The 14,234-nt window shown below is 51.0% G+C and overlaps 1 protein-coding gene across 1 annotated transcript in view; it reads left to right on the forward strand.

The window, feature by feature from the left end:
* Positions 1 to 14,234, forward strand: part of zgc:92360 (uncharacterized protein LOC436988 homolog) — a 63,618-nt gene that overhangs the window by 16,487 nt on the left and 32,897 nt on the right. The window contains exons 3-4 of the mRNA XM_060849310.1: positions 10,588 to 10,679; positions 12,155 to 12,237. Of these exons, the coding sequence (XP_060705293.1) occupies positions 10,588 to 10,679; positions 12,155 to 12,237 (175 nt within the window). The remainder of the gene's footprint in view (positions 1 to 10,587; positions 10,680 to 12,154; positions 12,238 to 14,234) is intronic.

Consider the following 14,234-nt stretch of genomic DNA (forward strand, 5'->3'; position numbering starts at 1 on the left):
TCCCCTCTCTTCCCCCCCCTCTCTTTTTTTTTCCCCCCCCCTCTCTTTTCCCCCTCTCTCTCTTTCCCCCCTCTCTCTTTTCCCCCCTCTCTCTCTTTCCCCCTCTCTCTCTTCCCCCCTCTCTCTCTTCCCCCCTCTCTCTCTTCCCCCCTCTCTCTTTTTCCCCCCCTCTCTTTCCCCCCTCTCTTTTTCCCCCCCTCTCTTTTCCCCCCTCTCTTTCCCCCCTCTCTTTTCCCCCCCCTCTCTTTTTCCCCCTCCTCTCTCTTTTTTCCCCCTCTCTCTTTTTCCCCCTCTCTCTCTTTCCCCCTCTCTCTCTTCCCCCCTCTCTCTCTTCCCCCCTCTCTTTTTCCCCCCCTCTCTTTCCCCCCTCTCTTTTCCCCCCCTCTCTTTTCCCCCCTCTCTCTTTTCCCCCCTCTCTTTTCCCCCCTCTCTCTTTCTCCCCTCTTTTTCCCCCCCTCTCTTTCCCCCCTCTCTTTTTCCCCCCCTCTCTTTCCCCCCTCTCTTTTTCCCCCCCTCTCTTTCTCCCCTCTCTTTTCCCCCCTCTCTTTTTCCCCCCCTCTCTTTCCCCCCCTCTCTTTCCCCCCCTCTCTTTTCCCCCCTCTCTTTTCCCCCCTCTCTTTTCCCCCCTCTCTTTTCCCCCCTCTCTTTTCCCCCTCTCTCTCTCTTTTCCCCCTCTCTTTTTCCCCCCCTCTCTTTTCCCCCCTCTCTTTTTCCCCCCCTCTCTTTTCCCCCCTCTCTTTTCCCCCCTCTCTTTTCCCCCCCTCTCTTTTCCCCCCTCTCTTTTCCCCCCTCTCTTTTCCCCCTCTCTCTCTTTCCCCCCTCTCTTTTCCCCCCCCCTCTCTTTTCCCCCCTCTCTTTCCCCCCCTCTCTTTCCCCCTCTCTCTTTCCCCCCCTCTCTTTCCCCCCTCTCTTTTTCCCCCCCTCTCTTTTTCCCCCCCTCTCTTTCTCCCCTCTCTTCCCCCCCTCTCTCTTTCCCCCTCTCTTTTTCCCCCTCCTCTCTCTTTTTCCCCCCCTCTCTTTTCCCCCCTCTCTTTTCCCCCCTCTCTTTTTCCCCCCCTCTCTTTTCCCCCCTCTCTTTTCCCCCCTCTCTTTTCCCCCCTCTCTTTTCCCCCCTCTCTTTTCCCCCCTCTCTTTTCCCCCCTCTCTTTTTCCCCCCTCTCTTTTTCCCCCCTCTCTTTTCCCCCCTCTCTTTTTCCCCCCCTCTCTTTTCCCCCCTCTCTTTTCCCCCCTCTCTTTTCCCCCCTCTCTTTTTCCCCCTCTCTCCCCCCTCTCTTTTCCCCCCTCTCTTTTCCCCCCTCTCTTTTCCCCCTCTCTCTCTTTTCCCCCCTCTCTTTTCCCCCCCCCTCTCTTTTCCCCCCTCTCTTTCCCCCTCTCTCTTTCCCCCCTCTCTTTTTCCCCCTCCTCTCTCTTTTTCCCCCCCTCTCTTTCCCCCTTCCCCCCTTCTCTTCCCCCTCTTCCTTTCTCTTCAAATATCTGCCTCCCTCTCTCATTGCCCTGCATTTAGATAGTGCCTGTATCACAGTAACATGTCCCAGGGTCCTTCACCATAAAGTCAAGTTGCCATAGTCCCACGTGCTCATTGGACAGAGATGACTGGAGTGTTTCAGTAATGCGGAGAGGCTGAACAGGCTGGGGCTGTTTTCCCTGGAGTATTGGAGGCTGAGGGGTGACTTTATAGCGGTTTATAAAATCATGAGGGGCAGGGATAAGGTGGATAGCCAAGGTCTTTTCCCCAGGGGAAGGGGAATTTAAAACTAGAGGGCACAGGTTTGATGAGAGCGGAAAAATGTAAAAGGGGCCTAAGGTGTAACCTTTTCACTCAGAGGGTGGTGTGTGTATGGAATGCGCTGCCAGAGGAAGTGGTGGAGGCTGGTACAATGACAGCATCTGGATGGGTATATCAGTAGGAAGGGTTTAGGGGATCTGGGCCAAGTGCTGGCAATTGGGACTAGATTAATTTGGGATATTTGGTCCACATGGACGGGTTGCCCTGAAAGGTGTGTTTCCCTGGCAGGTGGGGGTTTAACCTGAGGGTCACCCTGCTTCAGGGGAGGGGGGGGTGGGTGGGGAGTAGGAGTAGAGAAGGAGATTCCTTCGTGGTAACCACAGCCAGTGTGGGGTTTGAACCCACGCTGTTGGCGTCAATCGCCAGCTATCCAGCCAACTGAGCTACCTGACCTCCCTGCACAGTAGAGGTTAGAAAATATTGTCATGGAGCTACATAAGAGATGAATAACTCCAGGTGGGAGGTGGGTCTGGAGCAGCAGCCAAGCTCTGAGGCCGGGATCTTGTCTTCCATGGAATCCCTGCAGTGCGGAAGCAGGCCATTTGGCCCATCGAGTGCACACCGTCCCTCCAAAGAGTGCCACCCCTTACATTACCCCTGTCACCCTGCATTTCCCATGGCTAACCCACCCAGCCTGCACATCCCTGAACACTATGGGGCAACTTCCCATGGTCAGTCCACCCTAACCTGCACATCTTTGGACTGTGGGAGGAAACCCACACAGACATGGGGGAGCGCATGCAAACTCCACCCAGACAGTCACCCGAGGGTGGGGTCGAACCTGATAACAATGGCAAATTCCTGAGGGCTGATTTCTTCCTGACAGAGCTCAACAATCTGGGCAGGGTGTGGGGGGGGGGCTGGGGGGTGAACAAAGCCTGCCTCATGCCCTGCCCTGGGAAGCCAGTGGCAGTCGATACATTTCAAACATTGGCACCGTTCTGTCTGATTTTGGCTTTAAACATGGCTTTAGGATATTGGGCATCACTGCCAAGTGCAGCATTTAGTGCCCATCCCTAATTGCTTGAGAGAAGGGGGACACACAACTTCCTACACAATGCACACTCTCTTTCCTCTCCCACTCTTTCACTGTTCCTCCAGGAGAGTCAGGGGTCAGAGGTGAGTGTAGTGGTCATCACTCAGGAGAAGGTGCCGGGGAAGCTGAAAGGTCTGAAGATGGGTAAATCGCAGCAGGTCAGGCAGCATCCAAGGAGCAGGAAAATCGACAAAAGCCCATCATCAGGAATGCTCACTTTGCCCGAAACGTCGATTTTCCTGATCCTCAGGTGCTGCCTGACCTGCTGTGCTTTTCCAGCACCACTCTAATCTTGACTGTGATCTCCAGCATCTGCAGTCCTCACTTTCGCCTGGATGGGTAAATCACCGGGACTGGATGGACTACACCCCCGAGTTCTGAAGGAGATGGCTGAGGAGATTGTGGAGGCATTGGGGGTGACCTTTCAGGAATCACTGGAGTCAGTGAGAATCCCAGAGGACTGGAAAGTGGCTAATGCAACACCCCCTGTTTAAGAAGGGAGAGAGGCAGCAGCCAGGAAACTATCGGCCGGTTAGCCCGACCTCAGTCGCCAATAAGGTTTTAGAGTCTATTATTAAGGATATGATTGTGATGTACTTGAAAGTACGTGGTAAAATAAATCTGAGTCAGCACAGCTTTGTCAAGGGGCGGTCATGCCTGACAAATCTGTTAGAATTCTTTGAGGAAGTAACGAGCAACCTAGACAAAGGAGAGCCAGTCGACATGATCTATTTAGATTTTCAGAAGGCCTTTGACAAAGTACCACACAGGAGGCTGTTAAATAAGATAAGAGCTCAGGGTGTTAGGGGCACAGTACTGGCATGGATTGAGGATTGGCCGACCAGCAGTAGGCAGAGAGTGGGGATAAAGGAGTCTTTTTCAGAATGGCAGCCAGTGACGAGAGGAGTTCCGCGAGGGGTCAGCATTGGGATCGCAGCCACTCACGCTAATGATCTGGGCGAAGGAACTGAGGGCACTGTTGCTACGTTTGCAGATGACACAATGATAGGTGGAGGGACAGGTGGTGTTGAGGAGGTGGGGAGGCTGCAGAAAGTCTTGGACAGGCGGGGAGAGTGGGCAAAGAAGTGGCAGGGGGAATACAATGTGGGAAAGTGTGAGGTTGTACGCTTTGGCAGGAAGGATAGAGGTATAAACTACTTTCTAAACAGGGAAAGGCTTCAGAAATCAGAAGCACAAAAAGACTTGGGAATCCTAGTTCAGGATTCTCTTCTGGTCAACATGCAGGTTCAGTTGGCAGTTAGGAAGGCAAATGTAATTATAGCATTCATTTCAGTAGGGCTGGGATGTACTGCTGAGGCTGTGTAATGCTCTGGTCAGATCATATTTAGAGTATTGCGAGCAGTTTCAGAATGTAGAATTAGATTTTATTGTCATGTACACTCAAGTACAGGAATACAGGATCATGGTGAGAAGTTTCCCCATTCTCGGCACCATCTTAGTACAAAGTAGGAAAATAAGCAACGAAAGTTAAAAGCACAACATTAAAGTCCTTCTTCCTATGTAGTAGAAAAATAAAGAAATGAAGTTAAACGTTGGATGTGACAGTCCCTCTTAAGTGGTTAGCCATCCTGGGCTTGAACTGCCCACAATGGTTCTGTCTCTTCTGCATTGGGCTCGATCTCCACCACACTGTACCAAGGTGCACCGATCACCCCCCAGCGCTGTACCAAGGTGCACCGATCACCCCCCACACTGTACCAAGGTGCACCGATCTCCCCCACACTGTACCAAGGTGCACCAATCACCCCCCAGCGCTGTACCAAGGTGCACCGATCACCCCCCACACTGTACCAAGGTACACCGATCACCCCCCACACTGTACCAAGGTGCACCGATCACCCCCACACTGTACCAAGGTGCACCGATCACCCCCGACACTGTACCAAGGTACACCGATCACCCCCCACACTGTACCAAGGTACACCGATCACCCCCCACACTGTACCAAGGTGCACCGATCAGCCCCCACACTGTACCAAGGTACACCGATCACCCCCACACTGTACCAAGGTACACCGATCACCCCACACTGTACCAAGCTGCACCGATCACCCCCCACACTGTACCAAGGTACACCGATCACCCCACACTGTACCAAGGTACACCGATCACCCCCACACTGTACCAAGGTACACCGATCACCCCACACTGTACCAAGCTGCACCGATCACCCCCCACACTGTACCAAGGTACACCGATCACCCCACACTGTACCAAGGTACACCGATCACCCCCACACTGTACCAAGGTGCACCGATCACCCCCCACACTGTACCAAGGTACACCGATCACCCCCCACACTGTACCAAGGTACACCGATCACCCCCCACACTGTACCAAGGTACACCGATCACCCCCACACTGTACCAAGGTGCACCGATCACCCCCCACACTGTACCAAGGTGCACCGATCACCCCCACACTGTACCAAGGTACACCGATCACCCCCCACACTGTACCAAGGTACACCGATCACCCCACACTGTACCAAGCTGCACCGATCACCCCCCACACTGTACCAAGGTACACCGATCACCCCACACTGTACCAAGGTACACCGATCACCGCCCACACTGTACCAAGGTGCACCGATCACCCCCCAGCGCTGTACCAAGGTACACCGATCACCCCCCACACTGTACCAAGGTGCACCGATCACCCCCCACACTGTACCAAGGTGCACCGATCACCCCCACACTGTACCAAGGTGCACCGATCACCCCCACACTGTACCAAGGTAAACCGATCACCCCCACACTGTACCAAGGTGCACCGATCACCCCCCACACTGTACCAAGGTGCACCGATCACCCCCCACACTGTACCAAGGTGCACCGATCACCCCCACACTGTACCAAGGTACACCGATCACCCCCCACACTGTACCAAGGTAAACCGATCACCCCCACACTGTACCAAGGTGCACCGATCACCCCCCACACTGTACCAAGGTACACCGATCACCCCCACACTGTACCAAGGTGCACCGATCACCCCCCACACTGTACCAAGGTAAACCGATCACCCCCCACACTGTACCAAGGTGCACCGATCACCCCCACACTGTACCAAGGTACACCGATCACCACCACACTGTACCAAGGTGCACCGATCATCGCCACACTGTACCAAGGTGCACCGATCACCCCCCACAGGAAGGAAGTGGATTGAAGTAAGGAAACAATAGTTGTGGAGGAAGGATAAAAGTCAAAAGCAGATGGAGCAGATGAGGTCCGGGCTGGATGCTGCATGCGGACCTGCTACCCCACCCCATCGTGGATTACATCTTCAACCCTGTATCTGAGAAAGAATGGGCTGGTGTTGGGAGGTGATTGCAGAGTCATAGAGACACACAGCATGGAAACAGACCCTTCGGCCAACCAATCCATGCCGACCATAATCCCAGACTAACCTAGTCCCAGTCCTGAGGAATGATCTCGGGGATGTAGGGCATATGAGAAGCAGTTGAGGTCTCTTGGTCTGTACCCAATGGAGTTTACAATGATGGTGGTGTTGGGGGGGTGGGAGAGCTGATTGAAACTTACAGATTCCTGAGAGGCCTGGATAGAGTGGACATGGGGAAGGTGATTCCACCGATAGGAGAGACCAAGACCCAAGGGCACAGCCTCAGATTGAAGGGACAACACTTTAGAACTGAGATGAGGAGGAATTTCTTCAGCCAGAAGGTGGGGAATCTGTGGGACTCATTGCTGCAGAGAGCTGTGGAGGGCAAGTCATTGAGTGTATTTAAAGATGGAGATAGAGAGGTTCTGCATTGGCAAGGGGATCAAGGGTTATGGGGAGAAAGCGGGAGAATGGGATTGAGAAACAGATCAGCCGTCATCGAACAGTGGAACAGACTCAGTGGGACGAATGGCCTAATTTTGCTCTGCTCTCTTATGGTGCCTCTCCCTCTTACATGACCCCCTTTAATTTTCTGTCACTGTGCATCAAAAACTCTCTCTCCTCCACACGATGAGATAAATTCCGAAAATATCTTGTTGGCGTTTAGAAATAAATTCGGTGACCATGGAGAGAGCAGATGTAACCACAGACTGACAGGACACAGGGAGAACCATGCAGACTGAGGAAATGTTACATTACATCTGCTGTTGGAAATATCATTGCTCAGCAGAAGACTGAATGACTCAAGCAACTCATCGTTCTGGGGCTGGTCGGAACCGACGACAGTCCGTGCCAATGACAATCTGAGTTTGTAGATATAAAGTGAAGATATGGGATAGGAGAAGGCCAAATGGCCCATTGTGTCAATCCTGGTTTGAACAAGCTTGTGGCAGCCCCAGTCAGGTACCTGTGCATACATGCGGCAGATTCAGATTCCTTTTAAATGGAGTTCCATCACGACCACTGACTGAGACAAAGAGTTCCAAACCCCTCCCACCACCCTCTGGGGAGCAATGTTTTTCCTCATCTCCCTCTGCCAATCCCCTTAAATTTGTGCCCCCCCCCCCACCCTTCCCCAGGGAACTGAGCTCTGTGCTAGGAGAGACAGGTCTTCCCTCTCCTATTTATCAACGCCCCACATTATGTTAACAAAGTCACCCCTCAGCCTCCCCGATGCTCAGGGAAACAGCTCCCAGCTGATCCAATCATTCCCTCGGTAAGGCAGGATTCCAGCCCGGCCAACCTTCTGGTAAATCTCCGCTGTACTTTGCAGGAAGTGCATAACCACTGTCGAGAGTATGGTGAGTAGGACTGTACAAAAAACTCCAGCTGTAACCAAACCAGTGTCTGAGACACAGTTCCTGTATTACACCACTGCTATTGGATTTAATGCCTCACCCAATGAAGGAAAGTCTTCAGCCGAAAACCTAAATCAGCTACAGTCTAAATCACCTACACACCAACATAACCTCAGACTGAAACAATTACAGTCTAAATCAGCTACACACCAACATAACTTCACAGACTGAAACAGTTACAGTTTGTGGGCGGCATGGTGGCACAGTGGTTAGCACTGCTGCCTCACAGCACCAGGGTCCCAGGTTCAATTCCCGACTCAGGCGACTGACTGTGTGGAGTTTGCACATTCTCCCCGCATCTGCGTGGGTTTCCTCCGGATGCTCCGGTTTCCTCCCTCAGTACAAAGATGTGTGGGCCAGGTGAATTGGCCATGCTAAATTGCCCGTAGTGTTAGGTAAGGGGTAAATGTAGGGGTATGGGTGGGTTGCGCTTCGGCGGGTCGATGTGGACTTGTTGGGCCGAAGGGCCTGTTTCCACACTAAGTAATCTAATTACAGGCTGAATCGCCGACACACCAACATAACTTCAGACCGAAACAGTTACAGTCTGACAGCCAACATAACTGGATGGAGAGGTTGTAATTTTGAATTGATTATGATCTCATCCAGTTATTGTCTGGGGGAGAGGGGAATGTGGAATCACACAGAGGAGCTTTCTCTTGAAAGGTTCATGTGGTTCCAAGATTTCTTTGTGTTGGAGAGTCTCTGGCTGAAAGTTGATGTGTGATTTCAAAAGGCTAATAACATGGAGACATCAAATATTCCTTACCCATTTTCCTCCAGACACCCCCTGGTGTTTATATATTAAATGTCCAAAGGCATTTCTCAGAGGCATAGGGAGAAGACCAAACCAAGACACAGTAAGTTTGATCAAAGAGGTCGGTTTTAATGGAGAGAGAGGGAGTGATTCATGTAATCAGAGATCCAGAAATCCAGAGTCTCAGGCCCAGGGAATTGCCACTGTGGGGTCAGGCATAAGAGAATACGAGTAGGAGGAGTTATAGAGTCACAGGAACACACAGTAATTTGGGAGGTATGCCCATGGTGAGATTAGATTCCAAATCATTGTGTGTGTCTGTGTCTGTGTCTGTGTCTGTGTGTGTGTGTGTGTGAGGGCTCTTTCTACAAATAGTAACTTTCCTCCAGTGTCTTGACCATGCTGCATGTGAGACCCTGGTCCAAGGAGAGTTGGTGTGCTGTTCGAATGTTACAGTCAGCACAGTCAAACCCCATCATGTCCTCCCTCTGCCATGCCCTCGCCCTCTCTCCCTCTCCCCTGCTCCCACTCCCACCCCCTCAGCCTCTTGACCTCACCCCTTGCCATTGTCCTCTTGCCCTCGCCTTCCTCTCTCTTGACCCCTCCCTCACCCCGCCCCCTCTCCCTTGCCCCCTTGCCCTCGCCCTCTCCCTGTCACCGGCATCTCCGATTGGTGAGTGGTACATCTGTGTGAAAGTATGGTTGGGTAGTGTTGTGGTCATTAACCATCAATGCATTTGAAGGTCAAAGGTTGGAGGTGAGGACAGAGACACTGTTTAGCCAACAAGAAGATTCATGCCATTGGGTAACTGTGCGTGTTCTACTTTCCAATTGGACACAGAGGTAGCGTGCCTGGGGGATTAGCCAATGGCAGGATTGGGGTGGTCGGGGTGGGGTTTGAAGAGGGATGTCATGTGACAACACCAACAGGAAGACACCCAGCCACAATGGTGAGCTACACTGCAAGGTTTGTGGCATCCCAACGCGGACATGTATCACCGCTCCCCCATTGTCACTGGGTCAGAAGCCTGGAACCACCTTCAGCTCTGGCCCCTACGCCACACGGACTGAGGCGGTTCGAGACTGTCCACCACCAGCTTCCCGAGAGATGAGGAACCTATCCGAGCTTGCCAATAATGCTCACAGCCCGAGAATGTGTGGGAAGGAAAAGGATCCAAAGTCCTCTGCAGATTAATGAGGGATTCTGTAAGGATCTCTGTAATCAACTTGACCTTCAGCAACATAGGAGTAGGGCATTCAGCCCATCGAGCCTGGCTCACCATTCCATATGATCACGGCTGATCAAATACTTTGATTTCTCTTGCTCCCCCCCCCATCCCTGTAACCTTGGACACCATCTCTTAATCTATGCCTCAAATATACTCAGAAGCTGAGCTTCAAAAGCTCTCTGTGAAATCCCAACACACTGACTATAAAAAATTCACCCTCCCTCATTCAGGGAGTCATGGGGATACACAGCATGGAAACAGACCCATCGGCCCGACTGGTCCATGCTGACTGGACTCCCTAAATTAATATAGTCGTATTTGGCCAGTCCTAAATGGTATCCAACTTATTTTTAAATTGTGTATCCCCTCCCCCTGACTCTCCATCCCAGCAAACATCCTACCCTCATTTACCCGATCTATCCCTTTATGGATTTAATTTGATCACCTCTCACTCTTCAAAGCTTTAGACAATTGTCGGCCCAGTTTGTCCAATCTCTCTTCACGGGGCTGACCCCCTGCTGTCTATCTTCATTTGTAAATATTACCCCCCAGGTTTTGTGTCCAGCCCAAATCAATATCATTTGTTTGAGGGTGACGTTGATCATGTTGCTCAGGGTGAATCCTCCCACTGTGTTGTTCCCAGCGATAGGTCACAGTAGGGATTATCATATAATGGCTCTACAGGACATTGGTGAGGTGACACTTGGAGCACTGCTATAGGAAGGATATAATTAAACTGGAAAGAGTGCAAAGAAAGATTTACGGGGATGCTACCACAACCGGCAGGTATGAGTTACAAGGATAGGCTGGGGCATTTTTCCTCCTGCTCTTCCCATTGGCAGGCTGAGTGAGGCACTGGGCATGAAGGAGCTCATGGTGCGCTCCTGTGTCCCAGCGCTGGGCTAAAGGTTCACCCGGTCTGACAGCAGAGAGTTTTAGTGACTACAGACCTCCTGCCCAGCTTTGGTCTTTAACTCCATCTCTCTCCCTTCCAGTTTATGGCCCAACATGGTAACGCAGCTGCCCAGCAGAAGTATGAAGCATTTGTGCCGATATATTACTACGTCCCGAACTACACCGACTGTCAGTGAGTACAGTACACAGCCTGCACCCAGCTTCTCTCTCATTCCATTGGTGTCAGGAAAAACATGAACCTTTTATCCAATTCATCAAGGCCTTCCTTTGTTGGAATTGAGTATCTTTCCATTTTTGTTTTGGTTTAACCACAGACTGCAAGGTTTCAGTCACAGTGCACACCGGGTTACCTATAACTGTCACACACCGGGTTACCTGTAACACACACACACTGTTACATACTGGACTACCTGTAACTCTCACACGCAGTCACACACTGGGTTATCTCCAACTATCTCACACTGTCACACTCTGCGTTACCTGTAACTCTCACACAATGGGTTACCTGTAAATCTCTCTCACTGTCACACGCTGGGTCACCTGTCACTCTCACACACTGGTTTGCCTGTAACACACACACTGGGTTACCTGTAACTCACACACACTGTCACACACTGGGCTATCTGTAACTCTCACACACTAGGTTACTTGTATCTCTCACACACACTGCCACTCACTGGGTTACTAGTAACTTTCCCACACTCATACACTGAGTTACCTACAACTCTCATACACTGTCACACAAAGGGTTACCTGTAACTCTTTCACACTGTCACACAAACTGTCACACAAAGGGTTACCTGTATCTCTCTCACGCGGTCCCACGCTGGTTTGCCTGTAACACACAGACTGTCACACTCTGGGCTACCTGTAACTCTCTCACACTGTGACATACTGGGTTACTGTAACACTCAAAGACACTGTCACACACTGGGTTACCTGTTACACTCATACACAGTCACACACTGGATTACCTGTAACACTCACACTCTGTCACACACTGGGTTATCTGTAGCTCTCTCACACACTGTGACACACTAGGTTACCTGTTACACACACACACACACACACACTGTCATACACTGGGTTACCTGTAACTCTCGTACACAGTCACACACTGGGTTACCTGTAACACACACATAGTCACACACTGAATTACCTGTAACACACGCACACTGTCACACACTGGGTTACCTGTAGCTCTCACACACACTGTCATGCACTGGGTTACCTGTAACATACACACACTGTCACACACTGGGTTAACTGTAACATTCACATACTCTGTCACATACTGGGTTACCTGTAACATACACACACTGTCATGCACTGAGTTACCTGTAACACTCTCACACTGGGTTACCTGTAACACACACACACACTGTCTCACACACACAGCCACCTTTCTCACACACTGTGTCACTCACTGGGCTATCTATGTCAGTTGTCCAATGTGATGGTGAGGGCAGAGGGGAGCAGTGTGTGTTTGACAGTGGACAAGGTGGAAGATAGAACTGGTTAGGTGTTAAACTGGGGCTGGAGCCTTAAGGAAATGGAATGGAGAGGGCAGGGTGGGAAGTGAATGAGGATAGGAATTTTGACAGGAGGTTGGGAATTGTTGGTGCCAATCTCCCTTGGATGTTACAGGGTCCTGCGGGAGCAGTGGATTCGAGCAAAGTATGAACGCAAGGACTTCACCGAGCCAAATAAACCATTGGCCTATGCTACAGGTAAGTGAGAGGATGTGGCTGCACACTCCCATGGTCCATCGATTCATATTGTGTTAACATTCAGTGGTGGGGGCAAGACAGAGAATGAGTGAGCTCACATCGACTTTACAGCACAGGAAGAGGCGATCGATCCAGCTGCCCATGCCTTGCTGTTTAAGCTACACCGATCTTGCTCTCTCCTTTACTCATTGAACTCTGTCTGCGTTGGAATCCTTTCTCCCTTGTGTTTATACAGCTGCTCCACAAACCTGTCTCTACCTGTTTACCTCAACCACTCACTCACTGCAGGCACAAGTTCCATATTCCCATCTATCTGTGGCTAAAGACACATCAACTCAGTAGGAGGCTGTTCAGCCCATCATTGTCCATGCCAGCTCTCTGTTACTCACTCTCTCACACTCTCACTCACACTCTCACTGTCTCTCTCTCTCTCTCTCTCTCACATTCTCACTCACACACACTCTCGCTGTTTCTCACTCTCTCACACTCTCTCTCACACTCTCTCACTTTCACTCACTCACACTCTCTCTCTTGCTGTCTCTCACTCTCTCACTCACACACACTCACTCTCACACTCACTCACACACACACTCTCACTCACACACACACTCTCACTCACACACACACTCTCACTCGCACACACTCTCACTCGCACACTCACTCACACTCTCACTCTCACTCACTCTCTCTCACTCTCTCTCACTCTCTCTCACTCTCTCTCACTCTCTCTCATTCTCTCTCATTCTCTCTCACTCTCTCTCACTCTCTCTCACACTCTCACACTCTCTCACACTCTCTCACACTCTCTCACACTCTCTCACTCTCTCTCACTCTCTCTCACTCTCTCTCTCTCTCTCACTCTCTCTCACTCTCTCTCACTCTCTCTCTCTCTCTCTCTCTGTCTCTGTCTCTGCATCTCTCTCTCTCTCTCACATACACACACTCTCTGTCTGTCTCTATTTTTCTCTCTCTCTGTCCCTGTGTCTCTCTCTCTTTTTCTCTGTCCCTGTCTCTCACTCTCTTGCTCAGTCTCTCACTCTCACTCTGTCTCTCACTCTCTCTCTCTCCGTCTCTCTCTCTCCCTCTGTCTCATTCTCTCTGTCCTGCTCTTGCTCTCACTCTCTCTCTCTCTCTCTCTCGCTCTCGCTCTCGCTCGCTCTCTCTCTCTCTTTCCCCCCCCAGCCCTATGGTCACCTGGGGCAATGGCAGCTGTGGCTTGTATTAGCATAGACAGAGGACGATCGAAAACACAGGGCACAGAGTCAGGATAAGGGGCTGATCATGTCACTCAGAGATGGGGAGGACGTGTCTCATTCAGAGGTAATTGCAAGTTTTTTGGAATTCCCTCTCCCTGAAGATTGCTGCGTTTTCATCGTTGGAATACATTGAAGGCTGACACAGAGACTGTCTTGCCTCCCAGGGAAGCATTAGGCTGGCAGAGGGGCAGCAGGTTGTGTCTAAGATCCGTGATGACCATTTCGAAAGGTGGCAGTGACTCGACACTGAGATAGTCCACACCATCTCCTGTTCCTTCGATCCTTGGCCCCGGTCATAAGCTTTGAAGATCTGGCCGGCTATTTGGCTACGGAAGGAACCAGAACATAATCTGATCCTATGCTCAAGATGGATCACTGGGCAGTGATTGGAAACAGGACACCTTTCCCTCCTTTAACCTGTTGACTGTGGGTCGCTGACCATGGTCAAGGGAATGGTGACGAACTGGGGTCTACAGGACCGCGTTTAAATCCCATCAGGAGAATTGAGAATTTTGAACTTCTTTTTGAAATCTGGAAATAAAATGATCAGGAATCAGTAAATGTGAGCTGGGAGCTGTCGGAGATCACTTCACCAACATGTGCTCAGGAATGGAACCCTCCAGTCCAGGCCGATTGATTTGATTGCCTTCTGAGGGGACAAAGCAGATTTATCTAATGACTGAGTGGCACAGTGGTTAGCACTGCTACCTCACAGCGCCAGAGACCCGGGTTCAATTCCTG

Source organism: Hemiscyllium ocellatum, chromosome 33 (genome assembly GCF_020745735.1).
Source record: "Hemiscyllium ocellatum isolate sHemOce1 chromosome 33, sHemOce1.pat.X.cur, whole genome shotgun sequence".
Classification (NCBI taxonomy): Eukaryota; Metazoa; Chordata; class Chondrichthyes; order Orectolobiformes; family Hemiscylliidae; genus Hemiscyllium; species Hemiscyllium ocellatum.